This window comes from Pleurodeles waltl, chromosome 3_1 (assembly GCF_031143425.1).
Source record: "Pleurodeles waltl isolate 20211129_DDA chromosome 3_1, aPleWal1.hap1.20221129, whole genome shotgun sequence".
Lineage (NCBI taxonomy): Eukaryota > Metazoa > Chordata > Amphibia > Caudata > Salamandridae > Pleurodeles > Pleurodeles waltl.
In genome coordinates, this window is record NC_090440.1 from 745,441,988 (window position 1) to 745,468,523 (window position 26,536).

The following is a 26,536-nucleotide window of genomic DNA, read 5'->3' on the forward strand; positions in this document are numbered from 1 at the left end:
GCGCTGCCCTGGTGGATTATCACCGCCGGGGCATAAACGGCGGGAAACCGCCGGCCCCGGCGGTGCGACCGCGGCGGTACCGCCGTGGTCAGAATAGGAAATAAAGCACCGCCACCCTGTTGCCGGTGCTTTAGTCATTTTTGCCCTGGGGGTCTCGGACCGCCAGGGTCAGAATGACCCCCATAGTGTTGGTTGATGTGTGGCTGTAGATGCACATGCTCTGCGTACTTCTGCCACCTAGTGTTGGGTCTGGATGTGTGCAAGTTGTTTTTCTTCAAACAAGTCTCTCGAGTCACGAGGTAAAGTGACTCCTCCTCTCGGTGATAATGCCCATGGGCATCAACTCCATTATTTGAGACCATGTTTTCAGGCTCCATGCTTTACATTTACACCTCTAGTCCCGTTGGAATTAGTCTCAATCACGTTTTCTAACTCCCCCTTTGTAAATAAAGATAACAGTCACTTGTCGATTCAACATGGTCAATTCGTAGCCTTCGTGCCTCACCAGTCCAGGCCTTCTTTTATCTTTCGTCAGATTCGAACTACGATGAGCTGCTAATGGAACGGACTCCATTTTGATTCTGTCCTAGCTGCCACGCAAAGGATCCCCACACCGACCTCCATCGGGTTTGTAACCTGTGTATGTCTCCACACCACGACGAGGTGAACTGCAAGGCCTGTTGATTGTTTCGGTCGAAGAAAACCTTGGGGGATCTCAGAGCACGTTCAAAGGAAATGCAACATAAGGACCTCGAGGAGACACGCAACATCTTCGGGCTCCATAACACCATACAAGAGGAAGAACTGCATGAGGCCTCACCAGCAGAAGAGGAGGCCCTTTTCATCCCGGACTCCGAGTCGGACTTGTAAGTACAGTTCAGTATGCAGATCTAAGATCTTCCTTTGGGACAACACACAGTGAATACTGATGCCCCTGTTCTGCCTACTAAAAGACATTCGGTTCAGACCGAAATTAAAGTTCCCGGGCCACCACTGCCTTTGGGCCATGGGTGGCATGACCATCTGCTAAGGATCCTCTGCCCTCAGACTCAGACTGGAAAGCCGAACTAAAACACATCTCTGCTGTTCAGAGCCGACCAGTCTCAGACCAGTGCCAATCATCTTCCTCATCAGCACAGAACGCGTCCTTTTCCACAACTTTGGCTCCTACCACCTTGGTGCTGAAACACAGGAGATCTTCGGTACCGAAACATACCATCTCAGCACCAGAACTGATGACTGAGAGGATTGACCCGAAACAGAAGAAAATGCATATTCAACCTACAATCGGCACCTATACCATCAAAGCGCCAGCTTACTTTGAGGAGGCTATTGATTTACCTGCACCTCCTAAAAAGAAGGATATTGCCACAAGTCCTCTACATCCACCTCTGCCTGCTTTGCCACAATTCCTCCACCTCCTCTAACTCTCTCACCACCACCATTGTCACCACATATCTGATTTAGCGACATAGGTGATGTTTCAGCACAAGGCTCTCCACAGTCTTACACAAGGGGAACAAGGAGGCCGTAATACCAATCTTCAGACAACCGTAGATCCATAGGATACCTATGACATTGCCATACCCCCCCCCCCCCCCCTAGGATGCCGACCTGGACCTTTTCCTAGCAAGGCCCTCTACTCCGGATGATGCAACATCATTCCAGGAACTCATTGCTAGGGCAGCTGCATACCACCAGGTCTCATTACACAAAGACCCAATAGAGGAGGACTTTCTATGTGAAGCCCTATCTTCCACTACCAAGGCATGCTAATATCTACCCATGCTAAAAATTATGTCCAGACTTGCAGAGAAAATCTATAACAATCGAATATGGGCACATTTTGTTACTCCATGAGTAGATAATAAATGCAAGGCTGCACCCTCAGATCCTCCGTATATTAAGGGCCAACTCCCTCCAGACTCATTGGCAGTATCTTATGCCCATTTGAGGGCTAATTCACAAACATCAGTAGATGCTCCTCCTCCTGATAAAGAGTCCAGGTTGATTGATGTGTCTGGTAAAAAGAGTAGCAGCTCAAGCAGCTTACCACTGGTGCATAGCTAATACTCAAGGGCTATTGGCAATATATGACAGAGCCCATGGGGATGAAATGGAAGACGTCCTTCAACATCTCCCCGAAAAATATATGAAAAAAAGGTCCACAAACTGTTCAGGAGGGTAAATGAATCTCCGTCAACTTCATTAAAAGTGCCCTTGGTGCAGCGGACACAGCAGCCAGGGCCGTGAACACAAGTATTTTACTACGGAGACACGCCTGCTTGCACATATCAGGCTTTGAGCCAGAGGTGCACCAAACACTTTTAAATCCCCTGTTTAACTAACAACATCTGTTTAGTCCACAAGTGGACCAAACTCTAGAGAAAATGAAAAAAGTTATCAAAGTTGTCACATATATAGGGGCACCTCAAATTCCCAGTAAACGTGACTCCTTTTGGTGCACCTCATACAAGCACAGCACGAAACCAACATCAACAGTTGACTCTACCTTCTGTTATAGACTGCAGTATCAAACCTCCCCTTCAAGAGGATTTTACAGAGGATCATATAGGGGAAACAATTCAAAAGGATGTGGGAAAGGTGCCTACACTCGTGCCACTCTCTCTACCACCAAACAGTGACTCAGTTTTTGTTCCCCGACCATTGAACACCGGTTGGGGGACATCTGCAACAGTTGTTCACAGCTTGGAAAAATATAACAGATCAATGGACGTTGGACATTATCCAACATGGTTATTGCTTGGAACTCATCAAAGCACCCCCAAACATACCACCACAAAAACACAACCTTCCCTCAGAACATCTTGATTTGTTAAAACAAGAAGTACAGGCTCTCATTCAGAAAGGAGCTATAGAATCTGTCCTTCAACAAGGTACAGGCGTCTACTCCCTATACTTCCTCACCCCGTTAAGACTGATGTCTTTGACCTGTTCTAGACCTCTGAATCAATACATCCCTTTGGAACACTTTCATATGATAACTTTACAGGATGTAATCCCTCTGTTACAACAAGGAGACTGTTGGTAAACAGCCACACTCAACACTCTCTTCAGTGGTGGAACATACAAAACCTATTAAAGGGACGACCCTTTCTTGACCCTGTTCCCCATATCATTCTCACAAATAATCTCGGACAGGTGCTCATTTTCACTACATCACAATCCAGGGGCTTTGGGACTCCATACTCAAACCCTGTACATCTACTACTTGGAGCTTTAAGACATTCATCTAGTGTTGAAGGCATTTCTAGTTCACTGGCAAAATTGTATTAATCTGGACAGACAACACAACGGCCATGTCTTATCTAAAAAAAAAAAAACGGGGGGAGACCACACTCTACAATTATCATGCCTATCTCAGTCAATTTGGCTTTGGGCACGTTCACCTGTTGATGGAACACCTCCCAGGCATTGACAACACTCTCACCAACCTACTCAGCAGGATATATCTACAAGTCCACGAGTGGGAACTCTACTTCGAGTCCTCCTCCCATACTTTCACAGATGGAGGTTTCCACACACACCCGTTTCACACATAGACCTCTTCCCAGCCTCAAACAACACAAAATGCCCAAACTTTGCCTCCAGGCTCCCACACCCTCTGTCCAAGGGCAATGCTTTATGGATGAATTGGTAAGGGATATTTGCCTATGCTTTTCCACTTCTCACTCTTCTTCCGTTTGTGGTTTGGATCTCAGGCAAACTTATCTCACCCTGATTCTAGTAGCTCCTACATGGTCTCAACAACCATGGTTCACCACTCGAACATTCAGTAGTGCCCCACAAGAAGCTTCCACTCAACCCGGATCTCCTCACTCAGAGACATGGATAAATCAGGCACCCAAATCCAAAGGAACTCAAACTTGTGATTTGGCTGCTGAGGTCATATTGTTTAGTTATCTCAGCCTTCCACAAAAATGTATGTCCATTCTCAAGGAAGCACATAAACCTACAACAAGAGCATGTTATGTGGCTGAGTGGAAAAGGTTTGTTTTCTACTGCCATAGCAATCATATTGACCCTTTCAATGCAACTGTGAAAAATGTTGTTTGCTGTTTACTACACTTGCACACTTGGGGTTTAGCAATATGACTACATTTAGGTACAATAGCTGCTTATCTACAAAATAGACAACAGTAAAATGCATTCAAACATGTTATGCAAAAGCTAAAACAACTTTGCCCACACCCCCTAGAGCTCATTCTACTTGCAAGATAGGAGCATTTATGGCCTTCCTAGGCAATATACTAATAGCTGAATTCTGCAAAGCACCTACATGGACCACTCCCCACACCTTCACTAAACACTACTGTGTGGATGTCTTTGCACGCCAACAAGCTAATGTAGGACAAGCAGTGTTACATACACTTTTTTAAACAACTACAACACCTACAGGTTAGCCACCGTTTTCTTTCTAAAGGGCACTGCTTTACCGTCTATGCAGAGCATGTGTATCTACAGCCACAAATGCCATTGAACGGGTTATGTTACTTAACCTGTAGCCGTCTGTTTTTGGTATGTACTGCTGTAGATTCACATGCACGTGCCTTCCTTGCCGGACACCTGTGGCCATTGCAGTATCTTATTCACTCACATATGCATCAACATCTTTCTGTTATTATTCACTCACACTCCATTCTCACCTGACTGCAGAAAAGCAATCTAACAATGGAGTCAATGCCCATGTGCATTATCACCATGTCACTTTACCTCGTAACTCGAGAGACTTCTTTGAAGAAAAACAACTTGCACACATCCGGACCCAACACTAGATGGCAGAAGTATGCAGAGCATGTGATACTACAGCACTACATGTCACGAACAGACGTCTATAGGCTAATTAACATTATCCTTTTTTGGGGCGAGCCCAAAGCGCTCCGTCCCCTGTAGTAATCTCTCTTTGGGTTTTCAACCACACCCATGTCACGTCAGTCACTTTCATTGGTTCGTAGGCTTGCCTTTTTAAATCCGCTTGCTTTCATTTGTGAAAGACATGCATAAGTCATGCCTTTTCCGGTGTTTAGCCCACCTACACAGCACCGGTAAACTACTGAAAACATACGAGGCTCGATGTTTTCAGCATGGTTTCCGAACTACTTATATCTGTTTATTTTCCATGCAGCGCAATGGCGCTGGAGTTTACATAGCGCAATCGGTTTTTCTGTTTTCAAATTCAGCACGTTCGCGCTGTGTTCTGTTTTTTTAAATTTGTGTGGCAAGAAAAGTCTGTTTAGGAGTTTACAATGCTACTAGCTCTAACTCAAGTAAATGCGAGACCCGTTGTATTGAAAAAGGCTTGTTTGTAGTTGCGAGGCAAAAAACATTTTAAGTTTACAAAAGTTGTTAAAATTTACTTCCCTACTGTTTCAGATGTAAGTACTGTCTAGTGTTTTATTTATTTTAGCTCAGTGGCTTCTAAAACTCCCTGATGTATATGTGAACTAGTCTTCAATACTTGACAATTTAATTTTAGGTGAAAAAATATTGTGACTGAGTGGTTCCAATAAAGGTCGGATACCTTCCCTAATATGGGCTCAATATGAGATCAGAACAGTGATGGAAATAAAATAGTATTGTGTTGATTTTCAGATAGTATTGCTGATTGAAAGTGTTGAAGTGGAAACATAAATGTTCCTGATTATACGTTTTATTTTTGTTTTTTAGTACCTTGGATACTTTGGAGATGCAAAATCAAAGTACAAACGGGTGTACGCTAAGTTTATAGAAAATGCCAATAAAAAGGAATATGTGAGGATATGTTCAAGAAAGCCAAGAAGCAAACTTACACAATCTGCCAGGTAGTAACAGCTTTGAATCTTTTTTAAGAGCAATACATTTTGAATTTGTTAAACATGGTGTTTAGAATCTAACTGTATTGCCCTTTGTTAAAAGCAGTTATGATAATTCGCATTCTTGTAAGTTCTAACTGCGTGCACACATCTGCTTGGAAACCTTCACCTTGTAAGCCCTCTATCCATAATATCCAGGTAGGTATTTAAGTTATTTTCTTGTTGCACGTATTGTTGAGTGGGGAATCTCAGATAATGTTCTCAGCCCACCTACCATAGCTGTCTCAATTAAAAAGTGCATAGTTTATCCTGCTATGGGTTCTGTGAGGTGAATGAAACGAAAACATGCTGTTTGTCAGATTGTTGATCTTGCCATACCTTGATAAGTACATCTCTTTCTATCACTTTAATAAATGCTCTGGAAACACTTTGTTCTACATACTGTTATATGTGGCACTTGTTCATTCAGGTCATAAATAATGTTTCACCAGGTCATCAGGATATCAAAATATGGGATAACCATTCAATCGAGTTAAGGAACCAGGGCTAGAGCACATGGGTCATACAGAAGAGGCAAATGTCCTGACCGTTTTGGTAGCCATTAGGAAGCACATATCTGCCGTAGGTTTTGCCCTTGCCTGTTAAGCTTTTAAGGGTACATTTGGTACCACTTATAATGCCACGCCTCTCAAATACATAGAAGAGAAGGATGAAAAATATTGTTCCTCTATATTTTCTAGGCAGATTGCTGTGCTCCAGCGCAGGAAACTGCTGGCATTTTGGTTTACCATTGGGAAACGTATTACAGCCCGGTAGAATCATTCTTCAAATTCCACAATTTGTTTCCAAGTTGCTATTAATTGGTGATATGACTGCGTGCTCAGATGTCAACAACTTCAGTGTTTTATTTTGAATACTTACAGAACTGGGCAGACTAAGTTGACTCCTACCAAAACTCTTGATCCTCATGGACTGAAATCCAAAGCAAAACAGCCAAAGTCGAAGGCTGAGCCACCTCCAAAGAAACGGAAAACATGGAAAGAGGAATGTACATCCTTTCAACCTGATACACCTCTTGAAGCTCAAATGGAGAAACATGGTGAGTGGGACTAATGTGCAAAGGGAGGATTCTCCCGGATTTTGCCACTGGTAGTTTTGCCATCTAGCACAAAGTGACATTTGCAGTTGCAGGAGTGTTTTTTGTATAAATGTATAGCATAGCTTGGTCCTAGGCCATTATAGCGCTTCCACAAGCACCAGATTACATAATTACATTACACTTGGTCAGGTTCATATTACTGATTAATTGATTAGACCACAATCATAGGATGTTGAGTCTTGGGAGAGGGGCGTGGGGGGGGCAGGGCAAGGTGGATTTGGGGGGAGGAGGGGGCTCCAGCCTTGCTCCCCAGTGCCATAGTTGACACCTGTGACCGTCGTTAGGTCAAATCTCCACAATATTATGTGCTCACATTAGCACCTCTGTTTAACTCTACATGTACATTGATTGAATTGAGAAGATGGTAGTTTTTGCTTCCCTTTGAGCATGGCCGGAACTCACCCTTTGAAATAAAAGTGTGGATACTCCAAATTTGATAGTTCCTGCCTATGTCAAACACTGGCCCTCTATTGAATTACTTGTCAAACTGGATAAAAGCAGTTTGCACTTAATAGTACTTGCATTTTTCTAAAGTTTGTGAGTCCAAAGAAAACTGCTACTGTATTCTACTTTGAAATTATTACATTTAGTGCAGTGCAATGCAAACCTAACTGCCTTAGCTGAGGAACAAAAGTGTAAGCAAGTAAACTAACGAGCATTTATAGAACCAGGTACATCTTCCAGCCAATGTAAGCCCCTTTAAAAACTCTACCACTTAATAAACAGAAAGGAAGATCTTCAACACTGTGAATGGTAGTCTACAGCACCGCATCATTATATCTCTTCATATAAAAAGCATGGCTTTTCTTGCTACGTGTACTATGCAATGCACCATTTTTTTTCTTTCTTCAGCTATGTTTTCATTTACTATAACATCTTTTTCATCATATATTTGTCCCTTTCTACTTTATAAAAAGTTGGTGTAGTTCAGCAGCAGATCTCTGGACCATTGGTAAACCTCAGCAGAGTGTGATGATGTTCGTTGCACAACTACAGTTTTCCCACACTCCTTCGTACAAATGCTACATCTTGCAATGTGCATAAAAATCTGATAGAGAATTCTAGTTGCAGATTCCTTACCTTAGAATTTCCCCCAGACTGGATCCAGAGACTTTTCTTCGAGCAGTCCCCCTGCGCGCAGTTAGGTGGCGTCGTTCGACTCCTTGAGCATTGCTGGCATCGTGGTCGCTGTGATGATGTCACAGTTGTGTATAGGCACCACCCCAGCACGCTGGTGTCAGTTCTTTTCTGCGTCATAGTCTATGGGGGTGAGAAGGGCTCCTGATGTTTTGCACCTCCAGCTTTCTTCTGTGGAGGTCAGGACTAACCTCCTGACCGAAGTGCGTCAGCCTGGGGCTTCAAACTCTGTGCCCCTCCTTCCCTTCAATGAAGCACTTACAAACTTCCTACTTGGGACCTGGTCCAAGCCCGGCATAGGGGCTCCTGTGAATAGGATGGTTGCCTGCCGCCATCTGCCTGTGCCTACTGACCCAAACTTCCTTACCTACCATCCTACACCTGAGAGCTTTGTCATCCAGGCTTCACCATCCTCTGGTGCATTCCCTACCGCTCCCCCAGACAGGGAATCAAAATGACTGGACAGTTTGGGTAATAGGATGTTTTTTTCTGCCAGTCTAGCGCTGCAGTCCGTGAACAATGCATACCTTTTGGGCTGCTATTGCCATTCTCTCTGGAATACTTAGCGGATGTGCTGCCTCGAGTCCCGGAGGAGGCCCGGAACGTTCTCTCCCAAGCCGTGACAGATGGGAGAGATGGAGCCAAGTTCATGATACGCTGTGGGCTTGATACGACCGACTCACTGTGCAGATCGGTTGCATCGACGGTGGCATTGAGACGCTACGCTATGCCTGGTTAGCGGCGTCTGGCTTTTCAAGGGATGTCCAGCAATCTTTATTGGACATGCCCTTTGATGGCACCTGTCTCTTCAGAGTCAAGGCGGACTAAGCGCTTGAACGATTTAAGGATTCCCGGGCTATGGCTCAGTGCCTTGGCCTCACAGCTGCTCCTCGCCCCCCTCAGTCCGCCTTTCGCTTCTTTTGTGGCTACAGAAGGGGTACCCAACCGCGTTCATTTCCACTAGGCCACCTACCAGCGCATGCTGTACAGCCCCTGTGCAGATGCAAGATCCTGTGTCAGAAGTAGGTTGTGGTTGCTATTCCTGCTACTTTCTGGTGCCCAGAAAAAACTAGGGCCTTCGCCCTATCCTAGTCCTCCGGTCCCTCAATCTCTTCCTCAAGAAGGAGAAGTTCAAGATGCTAACCCTAGCTCAGGTCCTTTATGGCCTGGACCCTAGAGACTGGATGGTAGCGTTGGACTTTCAGGATGTCTATTTCCACATTCCCGTCCTGCTGGCCCACAGTCGTTACCTACGATTCGTGGTAGATCACAAGCCCTTTTAATTCACCGTGCTCCCTTTTGGCCTTACCAGCACCCCTCGGGTGTTCACAAAAGTGATGGTAGTGGTTGCAGCTCATCTGCGTAGGTTAGGGGTTCCAGTCTTCCCCTACCTCGACAACTGGATGTTGAAGGCGGACGTGCCTCTGAAAGTCATCTCCCACCTCCAGACTACGGTGAACCTCCTGCATTCGCTGGGATTCACTGTAAACGTGCCAGAGTCACACCTGACTCCCTCTCATACGCTCCATTTCATCCGAACTGTTCTGACACAGTGCAGTTTTGGGCTTGTCCTCCCAAAACGCGAGTCCAGGATATTTGGGCTATGATAACGATGTTTCATCCTCTATCCTGGATTTCAGTGAGAAAGACTGAGGCTGCTGGGTCTCATGGCCTACTGCATCCTGATAGTCCAACATGCCAGATGGCATATGCAGACTCTGTAGTGGGACCTGAAGTTCCAGAGGGCACAGCATCAGGAGAATCTCTCCGACATGGTTCAGGTCTCAGAGGGAACTGTGAAGGACCTGTAGTGGTGGTTGTTGAATCCAGATTGAGTCAACTGCAGATCTCGCTCCCTTCCCCAACCAGATCTCACAGTAGTGACAGTTGCATTGCTTCCTTGATGGGGTGGCCACATGGGAGAGGCAGAGATCAGAGGCCTCTGGTCTCCGGAGGAGTCCAGACTCCACATCAGCCTTTTGGAGCGCCGGGCGATCCGACTTGCATTGAAAGCATTCCTTCCCTCTATCAAAGGGAAACTGGTGCAGGTGTTCCCCGACACCACAACCTCCATGTGGTATTGCAACAAGCAGGGCAGAGTGGGGTTGTGGACCCTTTGTCCAGAGGCTTTTCGTCTCTGGGCATGGCTGGAACTCCAGGGAATTTCCCTGGTGGTTCAACATCTGGCGGCTCTCTGAACGTCAGAGCAGACAAACTCATAGTCGATCACGAATGGCGTCTCCATCCGGAGGTGGCGCAAGGTCTTTCAACAATGGGGAGAGCCTTGGTTAGATCTGTTCCCCTCCGCAGAGATTGCACAATGTCAGCTGTTTTGCGCATTGGAGTTTCCAAGGCGACACTCACTTGTTGACACTTTTCGTCATAAGTGGAACTCAGGCCTCCTGTACGCTTTCCTGACAATACCACTTATGTTGACAGCTTTTGACCTTCCACCCGATGTCATCTTGGCAGCCAGGTGTCCCTCCACCAAAACGGTGTACGCTTGTCGTTGGAAGACATTTGTGGCATAGTGTATCAACAAATCTGTTGATCCCTTCTCTGCATAGAGCTTTTTTTGATTGCCATCAGCTCTGCTCGCAGAGTGAGTGAGCTTCAGGCTCTTTCTTCGAAGCCACCATTCCTAGCACTGCATCCTGACAAAGTGGTGCTTCGTACCAGGGCTTCCTCTCTTCCCAAAGTGGTAACGCCTTTTCACATAGACCAATCTATCACCTTGCCTACTTTTTACGCACCCCCTCATCCCTCTCATGAGGAGGAGAGACTCCACCAACTGGATCCAAAAGAGCATTGTTGTTCTACCTATATCATACCAAAGATTTCCCGGTGGACAATTAACTCTTTGTGCGTTATGTGGGTGCAAAGAAAGGGAAGGCGGTGCAGAAGAGGACCATCTCGTGATGGGTAGTCCTCTGCATCAAGATGTGCTACGCTTAGGCGAAAAAGCAACCCCCTGAGGGTTTGCGCGCTTATTCAACCGGAGAAGTTTCTGCTACCACAGCGTTAACGCTATTTTGGCAGTTCAGTCCTGCAGGCCTTTTTGGAGTGATCTTGGTTCGCATCCCTCCACTGGTGATTGTATTGCTCAGGTATCTATTCTAAGGTAAGGAATCTGCAACTAGAAGTCTCTATCAGATGTACAAGTTACTTACCTTTGGTAAGAGACATATTCTAGTTGCAGATTCCTTACCGACCCGCCCATCCTCCCCACAAACTGATTTCTAGAGACAAGTACTTTCCTTTTAAGGGCCCTAGTTTTGACGCACCATTAAGTGTTCTGCATGGCCCCGCGCCACAGGCGTGGAAAGTCTTGAAAAGAAACTGACATCCGCGCGCCAGGTGGCGTCTATATACGACAGCGATGTCATCATGACGCCAACTACGCCCCCGGAGTTGACCGACGCCACCTAACTGCGCGCAGGGGTACTGCTCGTCGAAAAATCTCTAGATCCAGTCAGACGCCTGGAGGAAATTCTATGGTAAGGATTCTACAACTAGAATATGTCTCTACCAGATATATTGTTACCGAAGGTAAGGAACTTGTACGTCATGGCAAGATAGTTCAAGAAGAATACTGTTCTAGCAGGTGAACTTTTTATTTTTTTTAATTAAAAGAATGTTTTATATATTTAAAGTTGTTTGAACTGCCAGACGTCTCACTGTGTTTTAAAATAACACTTTTAGTGTGACTTATACGTTTATGCAGTGTTTTTTCCATGGCAAATTGATAGTAGTGATTTGACATTGTGAGAACCATAGATTTTACATTCTATGACATTGTGAATACCATACCATTTTGGTGATTTGACAATAGTTTAATTAAATTTTATTTAACATCCCCCAAACATGTGTGGTTTTTCCGGAACAATAACTTTAAAAATGCCTGTTTTTTCAACAAACACGATTTCTTGTGAAATGATGTATTGTAGGTTATTCTTCCTCATAAGGGAGACTGTCAATAATGGATGTCTGTTAACTATCCTCGTTTTCAACTGCCTATTTGCGTGACACAGATTAGTTAGGGTGACTGTATCCTAATAAAGAGCTCACATTGTCCATTGAATTAACTTGGGTAATATGACTCCTATTGTGTTCCCTGGCAGTTGTATTAGACCAAAAGGAAACTTTGATGGCATGTGTAGCTTTAAATACCCATGCTGTGCATTAAGCTTGCCATTTAGCATTGGGTTCGGAGCAGTACAACTTGTTTTTCTTCGAAGAAGCTTTTCGAGTCATAAGATCGAGTGACTTTGCTTCTCTGTAATACTGTGCATGGGCATTGAGTCCTTTGTTAGATTGTATAGGAAGCTGGCTCTGTATATACTATATAAAAACAAGATCCTGGGGTTCCCCAGAGGCTAAAGTAAATGCTTATGCTCTCTTGTGTGTCAGTGTGGTCGAGCAGTTAGGCTTATCAGAGAGTAGTGCAAAGCTTTATTATACACACACAGGCAATACAGTGAAGCACACCCTCAATGACTAACTACAAGCCAATGGTTTTTATATAGAAAAAATAGGTTTTGTTACTTTACTTCTAGAGCCACAAGATTCAAGTTGAAGGTAAGTACATTTGCAAGTAAATATCCAACATATGTATCGATACCTCTTTGTTTAGAATTGGCAAGTTATATGTTTTTTTTTATAAAAAGTCACAATCTGTTTAAAAAATTCACACCGTACAATTTTTAGGAACAGTTCTAGGAGGGAAGAAAAGTTAGTACGATTTGAAGGTAAGTACAAGACTTATAGTTCCAGTCTCCGGGGTTAGGGTGTCCACAGGTTGGGGTTTAAGTTAACCCCAAACATCCACCACCAGCTACATGGGGCCGGCCGGGTGCAGAGGTCAAAGTTGAGGTCAATTTAAAATGGGCTCCTATGGAGACTGGAGGCACTCGGAATCAGGCCTGCCTGCAGGTAAGAACCCGCATCTTCGGATGGCAGACCTTCGGGTGTTTAGAGGAGCACCGGGGGGCCCACAGGTCAATACCGAACACATACCCTCAGTGGCGCGGGAGCAGCCAGGTGCAGGGTGCAAACACAGCGTCGGCCTCCCAATACTTTCTTATAGGGGGACCCTGGGTGCCACAAACATGCTGCAGGTGAAGTCCAGGGTGTTGGTTCCGGGAAACCAACGGCTGGACAAGGAGGGAGATCGCCTGCTGGATGTTCCTGCACTGAAGGTCGGATTCCCCAAGGCTTGGGGCTGTGGGTTCAGGGGTACCTTTTGGCATTGGGAGTCTTCGTCCACTTCTGTTGCCGCCAGGGGGGTCCTGCGGATTCAGGCTGCAGGCATTGTGGTGGACAGGAGGGGTCAACCCAGGGAGGGCACCTGCTCAGGATCGCCTGGGGGCGATCAGTCAGTTGGGCCACCTGGACACAGGCCGTGGGCATCAGGTGCAGATTCGACAGGACTCTCAGATCCAGGGAGGCTCTGGAGTCCTTGGATGGAGTTTCTTCTTGGACAGGGCCGGTGTAGGAAGCTGACCTGGTTTGTGGTGGGTACCCAAGGTACTTACACCTTATACCAGGTCCAGGTATCCCAGGGGAGACCTGTGAAGCTCATGCAGTACCACTGTAGTCACACAGCACTTACACACATGGAAGAAAAACACTAAGTTGTACAAAAATAAAGGTACTTTATGTTCGATGGCATATGTTGCTGCAGATACACATGTTTCGCACAGTCCGCTGCCTGGTGTTGGGCTCGGAGTATTACAAGTTGTTTTTCTTCGAAGAAGTCTTTTTTGGTCACGGGACCGAAGGACTCCTCCCTCTTCGGCTCCATTGCGCATGGGCGTCGACTCCATCTTAGATTGTTTTTTTCCGCTGTCGGGTTCGGACGTATTCCTTTTCGCTCCGTGTTTCGGTTCGGAAAGTTAGTCAGAATCTCGGAAGAAAGCGTCGGTATTGTTCCGTTCGGTATCGGGATAGTTAGGTACATCGACACCGATCATCGGAAGACTTTGGGGTAGCTTCGATTTCCCCCATCAGGGCCTGGTCGGCCCGACCGCGTGCGACATCGAAGCCGATGGAACGGACCCCGTTTCGTTTCTGCCCAAAATGTCACAGTAAGTATCCTTATACAGATCAGCACTTGGTCTGTAACTTGTGCTTGTCCCCCGAGCACAAGGAGGATACCTGTGAGGCCTGTCGAGCCTTCCGGTCCAGAAAAACACTCCGGGACCGAAGAGCCAGGCGTCTACAAATGGCGTCCACGCCAACAAAACAACGTTTCGACGACGAAGAGGAAACATTCTCGGTTCCGGAATCAGAATCCGGAGACTCCGACGTCGAACAACAGCAACAAACAGTGAGTAAGACGTCGAAAATTAAAACCATCGAGAAGACAAAAGCTCAGGGGACGCCACTGCCAACAGGCCATGGCTCGACCCATAAAACCGGCGACCCGTCCAAGGCGCCGAAAAAGGGCACGCCCATAGCGAAGACACCCGACTCCGGTCGAGGGACCGCCATGGAGCAACCTCGGAGCCGAGATAGTGGCTCCGAGAGGCAAAAACAAGATGCCGGCACCGAAAAACATCGGCACCGAGACACACTGCCGAAAGCCACAAAAATTCTGTCGGTGCCGAAGCCGAAAAAAGATTCTCTCTTGGCGCCGAAAAGTTCCACACCTTCATCCTACACAGAGGAACAAGGAATAAGTGGCCAGATGCACAGATTTGGACAAGAGCTCCAAAGTGTAGAATCAGACTACACACAAAAGAGACTGTACATCCAGCAAGACACAGGGAAGATATCAACCCTTCCCCCAATAATGAGGAAAAGAAGGATCGGACTTCTCAAGGATGACGCACAACCACAAGCCAAAGTGGTTAAAAAAGTCACGCCTCCGCCCTCTCCACCACAACAGGCATCGCCGGCACAAACACCGCCACAAATGCACTCACCAGCGCAAACTACCATAAGTCAAGATAATCAGGATCAAGACGCTTGGGACCTATATGACACCCCAGTGCCGGACAATGATCCCGATTCATACCCCACAAAGCCGTCACCGCCAGAGGACAGTACCTCATACTCGCAACTGGTGGCTAGGGCTGCAGAATTCCACAATGTCCAACTGCATTCCGATCCTATAGAGGATGATTTTTTATTTAACACCCTCTCGGCTACACATAGCCAATATCAATGTCTCCCAATGCTACCAGGGATGTTACGGCACGCAAAACAAATTTTTGAAGAGCCCGTAAAATCAAGAGCCATCACCCCAAGGGTGGATAAGAAATACAAACCACCACCCACAGACCCAGTGTTTATTACTTCGCAGTTACCACCTGACTCCGTAGTAGTAGGGGCAGCTCGCAAGAGAGCAAATTCCCATACATCTGGCGACGCCCCACCTCCGGACAAAGAAAGCAGAAAATTTGATGCGGCAGGGAAAAGAGTAGCATCACAGGCAGCCAACCAGTGGCGCATCGCAAATTCTCAAGCGCTGCTGGCCAGATATGACCGCGCACACTGGGATGAGATGCAACTTCTCGTAGACCATCTTCCCCAGGAATACCAAAAAAGGGCGCAGCAAATAGTTGAAGAGGGACAAACGATCTCAAACAATCAAATCCGCTCTTCACTGGACGCAGCCGATACTGCAGCGAGAACAGTCAACACTGCTGTCACCATAAGAAGACACGCTTGGCCCCGCACTTCAGGCTTCAAACCTGAAATCCAGCAGGCTGTCCTTAATATGCCCTTCAACGAGAAACAACTTTTTGGCCCTGAAGTGGACACAGCCATTGAAAAACTTAAAAAGGACACAGACACGGCCAAAGCCATGGGCGCACTCTACTCCCCGCAGAGCAGAGGCTCTTTTAGAAAAACTCCATTTAGAGGGGGGTTTCGTGGCCAACCCACAGACACCACCAGCCAACAAACAAGAACCACACCATATCAGGGTTCATTCCAAAGGGGAGGTTTCAGGGGATATAGAGGGGGTCAATTCCCAAGGAGTAGGGGAAGATTCCAGACTCAAAAAACACCTCCACCTAAACAGTGACTTTCAAGTTACACAACCCCTTCACTCAACACCAGTGGGGGGAAGACTAAGCCAATTCTACCAATCTTGGCAGCAGATTACAACAGACAATTGGGTATTAGCAATAATCCAACATGGCTATTGCATAGAATTCCACAAATTCCCACCAAACATCCCTCCAAAAACACGCAAAATGTCACCACAACATTTAGAACTTTTAGGACTAGAAGTTCAAGCACTACTGCAAAAGGATGCAATAGAGTTAGTACCAGTACAACAAAAAAACACAGGAGTTTACTCCCTGTACTTTCTAATTCCAAAAAAAGACAAAACATTAAGACCAATATTAGATCTCAGGACACTAAATACCTACATCATATCGGACCACTTTCACATGGTCACACTACAAGACATCATTCCACTGCTCAAACAGCAAGATTACATGACCACATTAGACCTAAAAGATGCGTACTTTCATATACCGATATACCCTTCTCACAGAAAGTACCTAAGGTTCGTATTCAAAGGAATACATTACCAATTCAAAGTGTTGCCATTCGGAATAACAACTGCACCAAGAGTGTTCACAAAATGTCTAGCAGTAGTAGCAGCACATATCAGGAGACAACAGATACATGTGTTTCCTTACCTGGACGATTGGCTAATCAAGACCAACACAGTAAAAAAGTGCACAAACGACACCACATATGTCATACAAACCCTTCACAAACTGGGTTTCTCCATCAACTATACAAAATCACACCTCGAACCGTGTCAGACACAACAATATCTAGGAGCAACCATCAACACATCAAAGGGAATTGCCACTCCAAGTCCACAAAGAGTGCAAGCATTCCACAAGGTAATAAGTGCTATGTTTCCAAACCAAAATATACAAGCAAAATTGGTGCTAAAACTTCTAGGCATGATGTCATCATGCATAGCCATTGTCCCAAACGCAAGACTACACATGCGACCCTTACAACAGTGCCTAGCATCACAATGGTCACAGGCACAGGGTCAACTTCAAGATCTGGTGTTGGTAGACCGCCAAACATACCTCTCGCTTCTATGGTGGAACAGCAACAATTTAAACAAAGGGCGGACATTTCAGGACCCAGTGCCTCAATACGTTATAACAACAGATGCTTCCATGACAGGGTGGGGAGCACACCTCAATCACCACAGCATTCAAGGACAATGGGATGTACACCAAACTAAATTTCATATCAATTACCTAGAACTGTTAGCAGTATTTCTAGCGTTAAAAGCCTTTCAACCCATAATAACACACAAATACATTCTTGTCAAAACAGACAACATGACAACAATGTATTATTTAAACAAACAAGGAGGAACACACTCAACACAATTGTGCCTCCTAACACAAAAAAATATGGCAGTGGGCGATTCACAACAACATTCGCCTAATAGCACAATTTATTCCAGGGATCCAAAACCAACTAGCAGACAACCTTTCGCGAGACCACCAACAAGTCCACGAATGGGAAATTCACCCCCAAGTTCTGAACAAGTACTTTCAAATTTGGGGAACACCCCAGATAGATTTGTTCGCAACAAAAGAAAACGCAAAATGCCAAAACTTCGCATCCAGGTACCCACACCGCGAATCACAAGGCAATGCTCTATGGATGAGTTGGTCAGGGATATTTGCATACGCTTTCCCCCCCTCTCCCTCTCCTTCCATATCTAGTAAACAAGTTGAGTCAAAACCAACTCAAACTCCTACTGATAGCACCCACATGGGCAAGACAACCTTGGTATACAACTCTACTAGACCTTTCACTAGTACCGCATGTCAAACTACCCAACAGACCAGATCTGTTAACACAACACAAACAACAGATCAGGCATCCAAACCCAGCATCATTGAATCTGGCAATTTGGCTCCTGAAATCCTAGAATTCGGACACTTAGACCTCACACAAGAATGCATGGAGGTCATAAAACAAGCTAGAAAAGCTTCCACTAGACACTGCTATGCATCTAAGTGGAAAAGATTTGTTTGCTACTGCCATACTGTAAGGAAATGCCTCCTTGGCATGGTTTCCCCCTGACTTTTTGCCTTTGCTGATGCTATGTTTACAATTGAAAGTGTGCTGAGGCCTGCTAACCAGGCCCCAGCACCAGTGTTCTTTCCCTAACCTGTACTTTTGTATCCACAATTGGCAGACCCTGGCATCCAGATAAGTCCCTTGTAACTGGTACTTCTAGTACCAAGGGCCCTGATGCCAAGGAAGGTCTCTAAGGGCTGCAGCATGTCTTATGCCACCCTGGAGACCTCTCACTCAGCACAGACACACTGCTTGCCAGCTTGTGTGTGCTAGTGAGAACAAAACGAGTAAGTCGACATGGCACTCCCCTCAGGGTGCCATGCCAGCCTCTCACTGCCTATGCAAGTATAGGTCAGTCACCCCTCTAGCAGGCCTTACAGCCCTAAGGCAGGGTGCACTATACCATAGGTGAGGGTACCAGTGCATGAGCATGGTACCCCTACAGTGTCTAAACAAAACCTTAGACATTGTAAGTGCAGGGTAGCCATAAGAGTATATGGTCTGGGAGTTTGTCAAACACGAACTCCACAGCACCATAATGGCTACACTGAAAACTGGGAAGTTTGGTATCAAACTTCTCAGCACAATAAATGCACACTGATGCCAGTGTACATTTTATTGCAAAATACACCCCAGAGGGCACCTTAGAGGTGCCCCCTGAAACTTAACCGACTGTCTGTGTAGGCTGACTAGTTCCAGCAGCCTGCCACACTAGAGACATGTTGCTGGCCCCATGGGGAGAGTGCCTTTGTCACTCTGAGGCCAGTAACAAAGCCTGCACTGGGTGGAGATGCTAACACCTCCCCCAGGCAGGAGCTGTGACACCTGGCGGTGAGCCTCAAAGGCTCACCCCTTTGTCACAGCCCAGCAGGGCACTCCAGCTTAGTGGAGTTGCCCGCCCCCTCCGGCCACGGCCCCCACTTTTGGCGGCAAGGCTGGAGGGAACAAAGAAAGCAACAAGGAGGAGTCACTGGCCAGTCAGGACAGCCCCTAAGGTGTCCTGAGCTGAAGTGACTCTAACTTTTAGAAATCCTCCATCTTGCAGATGGAGGATTCCCCCAATAGGGTTAGGATTGTGACCCCCTCCCCTTGGGAGGAGGCACAAAGAGGGTGTACCCACCCTCAGGGCTAGTAGCCATTGGCTACTAACCCCCCAGAGCTAAACACGCCCTTAAATTTAGTATTTAAGGGCTACCCTGAACCCTAGAAAATCAGATTCCTGCAACAACAAGAAGAAGGACTGCCTAGCTGAAAACCCCTGCAGAGGAAGACCAGAAGACAACAACTGCCTTGGCTCCAGAAACTCACCGGCCTGTCTCCTGCCTTCCAAAGAACTCTGCTCCAGCGACGCCTTCCAAAGGGACCAGCGACCTCTGCATCCTCTGAGGACTGCCCTGCTTCGACGACGACAAGAAACTCCCGAGGACAGCGGACCTGCTCCAAAAAGACTGCAACTTTGTTTCAAGAAGCAGCCTTAAAGAACCCTGCAACTCCCCGCAAGAAGCGTGAGACTTGCAACACTGCGCCCGGCGACCCCGACTCGGCTGGTGGAGAACCAACACCTCAGGGAGGACCCCCGGACTACTCTACGACTGTGAGTACCAAAACCTGTCCCCCCTGAGCCCCCACAGCGCCGCCTGCAGAGGGAATCCCGAGGCTTCCCCTGACCGCGACTCTCTGAAACCTAAGTCCCGACGCCTGGAAAAGACCCTGCACCCGCAGCCCCCAGGACCTGAAGGACCGGACTTTCACTGCAGAAGTGACCCCCAGGAGTCCCTCTCCCTTGCCCAAGTGGAGGTTTCCCCGAGGAAGCCCCCCCCTTGCCTGCCTGCAGCGCTGAAGAGATCCCTTGATCTCTCATTGACTTACATTGCGAACCCGACGCTTGTTCTAACACTGCACCCGGCCGCCCCCGCGCCGCTGAGGGTGAAATTTCTGTGTGGGCTTGTGTCCCCCCCGGTGCCCTACAAAACCCCCCTGGTCTGCCCTCCGAAGACGCGGGTACTTACCTGCAAGCAGACCGGAACCGGGGCACCCCCTTCTCTCCATTATAGCCTATGCGTTTTGGGCACCACTTTGAACTCTGCACCTGACCGGCCCTGAGCTGCTGGTGTGGTAACTTTGGGGTTGCTCTTAACCCCCAACGGTGGGCTACCTTGGACCAAGAACTGAACCCTGTAAGTGTCTTACTTACCTGGTAAAACTAACAAAAACTTACCTCCCCCAGGAACTGTGAAAATTGCACTAAGTGTCCACTTTTGAAATAGCTATTTGTGAATAACTTGAAAAGTATACATGCAATTGAAATGATTCAAAGTTCCTAATGTACTTACCTGCAATACCTTTCAAACAAGATATTACAGGTTAAATTTGAACCTGTGGTTCTTAAAATAAACTAAGAAAAGATATTTTTCTATAAACAAAACCTATTGGCTGGATTTGTCTCTGAGTGTGTGTACCTCATTTATTGTCTATGTGTATGTACAACAAATGCTTAACACTACTCCTTGGATAAGCCTACTGCTCGACCACACTACCACAAAATAGAGCATTAGTATTATCTATTTTTACCACTATTTTACCTCTAAGGGGAACCCTTGGACTCTGTGCATGCTATTCCTTACTTTGAAATAGCACATACAGAGCCAACTTTCTACATTGGTGGCAGCGGTGGGATACAAGACTTTGCATTTGCTGGACTACTCAGCCAATACCTGATCACACGACAAATTCCAAAATTGTCATTAGAAATTGATTTTTGCAATTTGAAAAGTTTTCTAAATTCTTAAAAGACCTGCTAGGGCCTTGTGTTAGATCCTGTTTAGCATTTCTTTTAGAGTTTAAAAGTTTGTAAAAGTTTGAATTAGATTCTAGAACCAGTTTTAGATTCTTAAAAAGTATTCCAACTTTTAGAAGCAAAATGTCTAGCACAGATGTGACTGTGGTGGAACTCGACACCACACCTTACCTCCATCTACAGATGAGAGAGCTAAGGTCACTCTGTAAACTAAAGAAAATAGCAATGGGCCCCAAACCTACCAAAGTACAGCTCCAGGAGCTTTTGTCAGAGTTTGAAAAGGCCAACCCCTCTGAGGATGGCAACTCAGAGGATGAAGATAGTGACTTGGAGGGAAATTCCCCCCCTCCAGTCCTACTTAGGGAGAGCAGGGCTTCTCAAGCCCTGACTCCACAAATAATAGTCAGAGATGCTGGTTCCCTCACAGGAGGGACCAACAACTCTGAAATCACTGAGGATAACTCCAGTGAAGAGGACATCCAGTTAGCCATGATGGCCAAAAGATTGGCTTTGGAAAGACAGATCCTAGCCATAGAGAGGGAAAGACAAGAGATGGGCCTAGGACCCATCAATGGTGGCAGCAACATAAATAGGGTCAGAGATTCTCCTGACATGTTGAAAATCCCTAAAGGGATTGTAACTAAATATGAAGATGGTGATGACATCACCAAATGGTTCACAGCTTTTGAGAGGGCTTGTGTACCCAGAAAAGTGAACAGATCTCACTGGGGTGCTCTCCTTTGGGAAATGTTCACAGGAAAGTGTAGGGATAGACTCCTCACACTCTCTGGAAAAGATGCAGAATCTTATGACCTCATGAAGGGTACCCTGATTGAGGGCTTTGGATTCTCCACTGAGGAGTATAGGATTAGATTCAGGGGGGCTCAAAAATCCTCGAGCCAGACCTGGGTTGACTTTGTAGACTACTCAGTAAAAACACTAGATGGTTGGATTCAAGGCAGTGGTGTAAGTAATTATGATGGGATGTACAATTTATTTGTGAAAGAACACCTGTTAAGTAATTGTTTCAATGATAAACTGCATCAGCATCTGGTAGACCTAGGACCAATTTCTCCCCAAGAATTGAGAAAGAAGGCGGACCATTGGGTCAAGACAAGGGTGTCCAAAACTTCCACAGGGGGTGACCAAAAGAAAGGGGTCACAAAACCTCCCCAGGGGAAAGGTGGTGAGACAGCCAAAAATAAAAATAGTAAAGAGTCTTCTACAGGCCCCCAAAAACCTGCACAGGAGGGTGGGCCCAGAGCCTCTTCACAAAACAATCCTGGGTACAAGGGTAAAAACTTTGATCCCAAAAAGGCCTGGTGTCGAAACTGTAGTCAGTCTGGACACCAAACTGGAGACAAGGCCTGTCCCAAGAAAAGTTCCACTCCAAACTCCAATCCAGGTAACACTGGAATGGCTAGTCTCCAAGTGGGATCAACAGTGTGCCCAGAGCAAATCAGGGTCCACACTGAAGCTACTCTAGTCTCTGAGGGTGGGGTGGATTTAGCCACACTAGCTGCCTGGCTGCCTAACATGCAAAAATACAGGCAGCAGCTCTTTATTAATGGGACAAGTGTAGAGGGCCTGAGGGATACAGGTGCCAGTGTCACCATGGTGACAGAGAAACTGGTTTCCCCTGGCCAATACCTGACTGGAAAAACTTATACAGTCACCAACGCTGACAATCAGACTAAAGCACATCCCATGGCAATGGTAACTTTAGAATGGGGAGGGGTCAATGGCCTGAAACAGGTGGTGGTCTCCTCAAACATCCCAGTAGACTGTCTGCTTGGAAATGACCTGGAGTCCTCAGCATGGGCTGAGGTAGAACTAAAAACCCATGCAGCCATGCTGGGTATCCCTGAACTGGTGTGTGTAAAAACAAGAGCACAATGCAAGGCACAGGGTGAAAAAGTAGAGCTGGAGTCTGGAAAAATGGCCCAGCCTACCAAGAGAAAAGGAAAGTCAGTTGGGAAACCAACTGCAACACAGTCAGAAAAAGAGAACCTCTCTTCTCAGGAAGAAGTTCTGCCCTCTGAGGGAACTGAGCCTTTGGAGCTTGAACCTTATCAGGTTGAGCTCTTAGGCCCAGGGGGACCCTCAAGGGAAGAGCTGTGTAAGGGACAAGAAACCTGTCCCTCTCTTGAAGGCCTTAGGCAGCAAGCTGCTGAAGAGTCCAAGGGCAAGAAAAATGGAACACATAGGGTCTATTGGGAAGATGGACTCCTGTACACTGAGGCCAGAGACCCCAAACCTGGTGCCACTAGGAGAGTGGTAGTGCCTCAGTCGTTCAGAGAGTTTATTCTGACCTTAGCCCATGATATTCCCCTTGCTGGGTATTTGGGACAAACCAAGACGTGGGAGAGGTTAGTCAACCACTTCTACTGGCCCAATATGTCCCAGAAAGTTAAGGAGTTTTGCCTCTCCTGCCCCACCTGTCAATCCAGTGGTAAGACAGGTGGGCACCCAAAGGCCCCCCTCATTCCACTTCCAGTGGTGGGGGTCCCCTTTGAAAGAGTGGGTGTGGACATAGTTGGTCCACTAGAACCTCCCACAGCCTCAGGAAATATGTATATCCTAGTAGTAGTGGATCATGCTACTAGGTATCCTGAAGCTATTCCCCTTAGGTCGACTACTGCCCCTGCAGTAGCCAAGGCCCTCATTGGTATCTTTACCAGAGTGGGTTTCCCTAAGGAGGTGGTGTCTGACAGAGGTACCAACTTCATGTCAGCATACCTAAAACACATGTGGAATGAGTGTGGAGTGACTTACAAATTCACTACACCATACCATCCACAAGCTAATGGCTTAGTTGAGAGATTCAACAAGACATTAAAAGGCATGATCATGGGGCTCCCAGAAAAACTCAAAAGGAGATGGGATGTCCTCTTGCCATGTCTGCTTTTTGCTTACAGAGAGGTGCCACAGAAGGGAGTAGGATTCTCACCCTTTGAACTTCTGTTTGGTCACCCTGTAAGGGGACCACTTGCTCTTGTTAAAGAAGGCTGGGAGAGACCTCTTCATGAGCCTAAACAAGACATAGTGGACTATGTACTTGGCCTTCGCTCTAGAATGGCAGAGTACATGGAAAAGGCAACCAAAAACCTTGAGGCCAGCCAACAGCTCCAGAAGTTTTGGTATGACCAAAAGGCTGCAATGGTTGAGTTCCAACCAGGGCAGAAAGTCTGGGTTCTGGAGCCTGTGGCTCCCAGGGCACTCCAGGACAAATGGAGTGGCCCTTACCCAGTGCTAGAAAGGAAGAGTCAGGTCACCTACCTGGTGGACCTGGGCACAAGCAGGAGCCCCAAGAGGGTGATCCATGTGAACCGCCTTAAGCTCTTCCATGACAGGGCTGATGTAAATCTGTTGATGGTAACAGATGAGGATCAGGAGGCAGAGAGTGAACCTCTCCCTGATCTTCTGTCATCAGACCCAAAAGATGGCTCAGTAGATGGAGTGATCTACTCAGACACCCTCTCTGGCCAACAGCAAGCTGATTGTAGGATAGTCCTACAACAGTTTCCTGAACTCTTCTCCCTAACCCCTGGTCAGACACACCTGTGTACCCATGATGTGGACACAGGAGACAGCATGCCTGTCAAAAACAACATTTTTAGACAGTCTGACCATGTTAAGGAAAGCATCAAGGTGGAAGTCCACAAGATGCTGGAATTGGGAGTAATTGAGCGCTCTGACAGCCCCTGGGCTAGCCCAGTGGTCTTAGTCCCCAAACCTCACACCAAAGATGGAAAGAAAGAGATGAGGTTTTGTGTGGATTACAGAGGGCTCAACTCTGTCACCAAGACAGATGCTCATCCAATTCCTAGAGCTGATGAGCTCATAGACAAATTAGGTGCTGCCAAATTCTTAAGTACCTTTGACTTGACAGCAGGGTACTGGCAAATAAAAATGGCACCTGGAGCAAAAGAGAAAACAGCATTCTCCACACCTGATGGGCATTATCAGTTTACTGTTATGCCCTTTGGTTTAAAGAATGCCCCTGCCACCTTCCAAAGGTTGGTGAATCAAGTCCTTGCTGGTTTGGAGTCCTTTAGCACAGCTTATCTTGATGATATTGCTGTCTTTAGCTCCACCTGGCAGGATCACCTGGTCCACCTGAAGAAGGTCTTGAAGGCTCTGCAATCTGCAGGCCTCTCTATCAAGGCCTCCAAATGCCAGATAGGGCAGGGAACTGTGGTTTACTTGGGCCACCTTGTAGGTGGAGGCCAAGTTCAGCCACTCCAACCCAAGATCCAGACTATTCTGGACTGGGTAGCTCCAAAAACCCAGACTCAAGTCAGGGCATTCCTTGGCTTGACTGGGTATTACAGGAGGTTTGTGAAGGGATATGGATCCATTGTGACAGCCCTCACTGAACTCACCTCCAAGAAAATGCCCAAGAAAGTGAACTGGACTGTGGAATGCCAACAGGCCTTTGACACCCTGAAACAGGCAATGTGCTCAGCACCAGTTCTAAAAGCTCCAGATTATTCTAAGCAGTTCATTGTGCAGACAGATGCCTCTGAACATGGGATGGGGCAGTTTTGTCCCAAACAAATGATGATGGCCTTGACCAGCCTGTTGCTTTCATTAGCAGGAGGTTACTCCCCAGGGAGCAGTGTTGGAGTGCCATTGAGAGGGAGGCCTTTGCTGTGGTTTGGTCCCTGAAGAAGCTGAGACCATACCTCTTTGGGACTCACTTCCTAGTTCAAACTGACCACAGACCTCTCAAATGGCTGATGCAAATGAAAGGTGAAAATCCTAAACTGTTGAGGTGGTCCATCTCCCTACAGGGAATGGACTTTATAGTGGAACACAGACCTGGGACTGCCCATGCCAATGCAGATGGCCTTTCCAGGTTCTTCCACTTAGAAAATGAAGACTCTCTTGGGAAAGGTTAGTCTCATCCTCTTTCGTTTGGGGGGGGGGGGTTGTGTAAGGAAATGCCTCCTTGGCATGGTTGCCCCCTGACTTTTTGCCTTTGCTGATGCTATGTTTACAATTGAAAGTGTGCTGAGGCCTGCTAACCAGGCCCCAGCACCAGTGTTCTTTCCCTAACCTGTACTTTTGTATCCACAATTGGCAGACCCTGGCATCCAGATAAGTCCCTTGTAACTGGTACTTCTAGTACCAAGGGCCCTGATGCCAAGGAAGGTCTCTAAGGGCTGCAGCATGTCTTATGCCACCCTGGAGACCTCTCACTCAGCACAGACACACTGCTTGCCAGCTTGTGTGTGCTAGTGAGAACAAAACGAGTAGGTCGACATGGCACTCCCCTCAGGGTGCTATGCCAGCCTCTCACTGCCTATGCAAGTATAGGTCAGTCACCCCTCTAGCAGGCCTTACAGCCCTAAGGCAGGGTGCACTATACCATAGGTGAGGGTACCAGTGCATGAGCATGGTACCCCTACAGTGTCTAAACAAAACCTTAGACATTGTAAGTGCAGGGTAGCCATAAGAGTATATGGTCTGGGAGTTTGTCAAACACGAACTCCACAGCACCATAATGGCTACACTGAAAACAGGGAAGTTTGGTATCAA

The 26,536-nt window shown here is 46.8% G+C and overlaps 1 protein-coding gene across 4 annotated transcripts in view; it reads left to right on the forward strand.

Annotated features, from left to right (window-relative positions):
- The window catches only part of QSER1 (glutamine and serine rich 1), a 564,431-nt gene that overhangs the window by 261,521 nt on the left and 276,374 nt on the right, over window positions 1-26,536 (forward strand). For all 4 annotated transcript variants that reach the window (XM_069223515.1, XM_069223516.1, XM_069223517.1 and 1 more), the window contains 2 exons: window positions 5,689-5,822; window positions 6,737-6,912. In XM_069223515.1, the coding sequence (XP_069079616.1) occupies window positions 5,689-5,822; window positions 6,737-6,912 (310 nt within the window). The remainder of the gene's footprint in view (window positions 1-5,688; window positions 5,823-6,736; window positions 6,913-26,536) is intronic.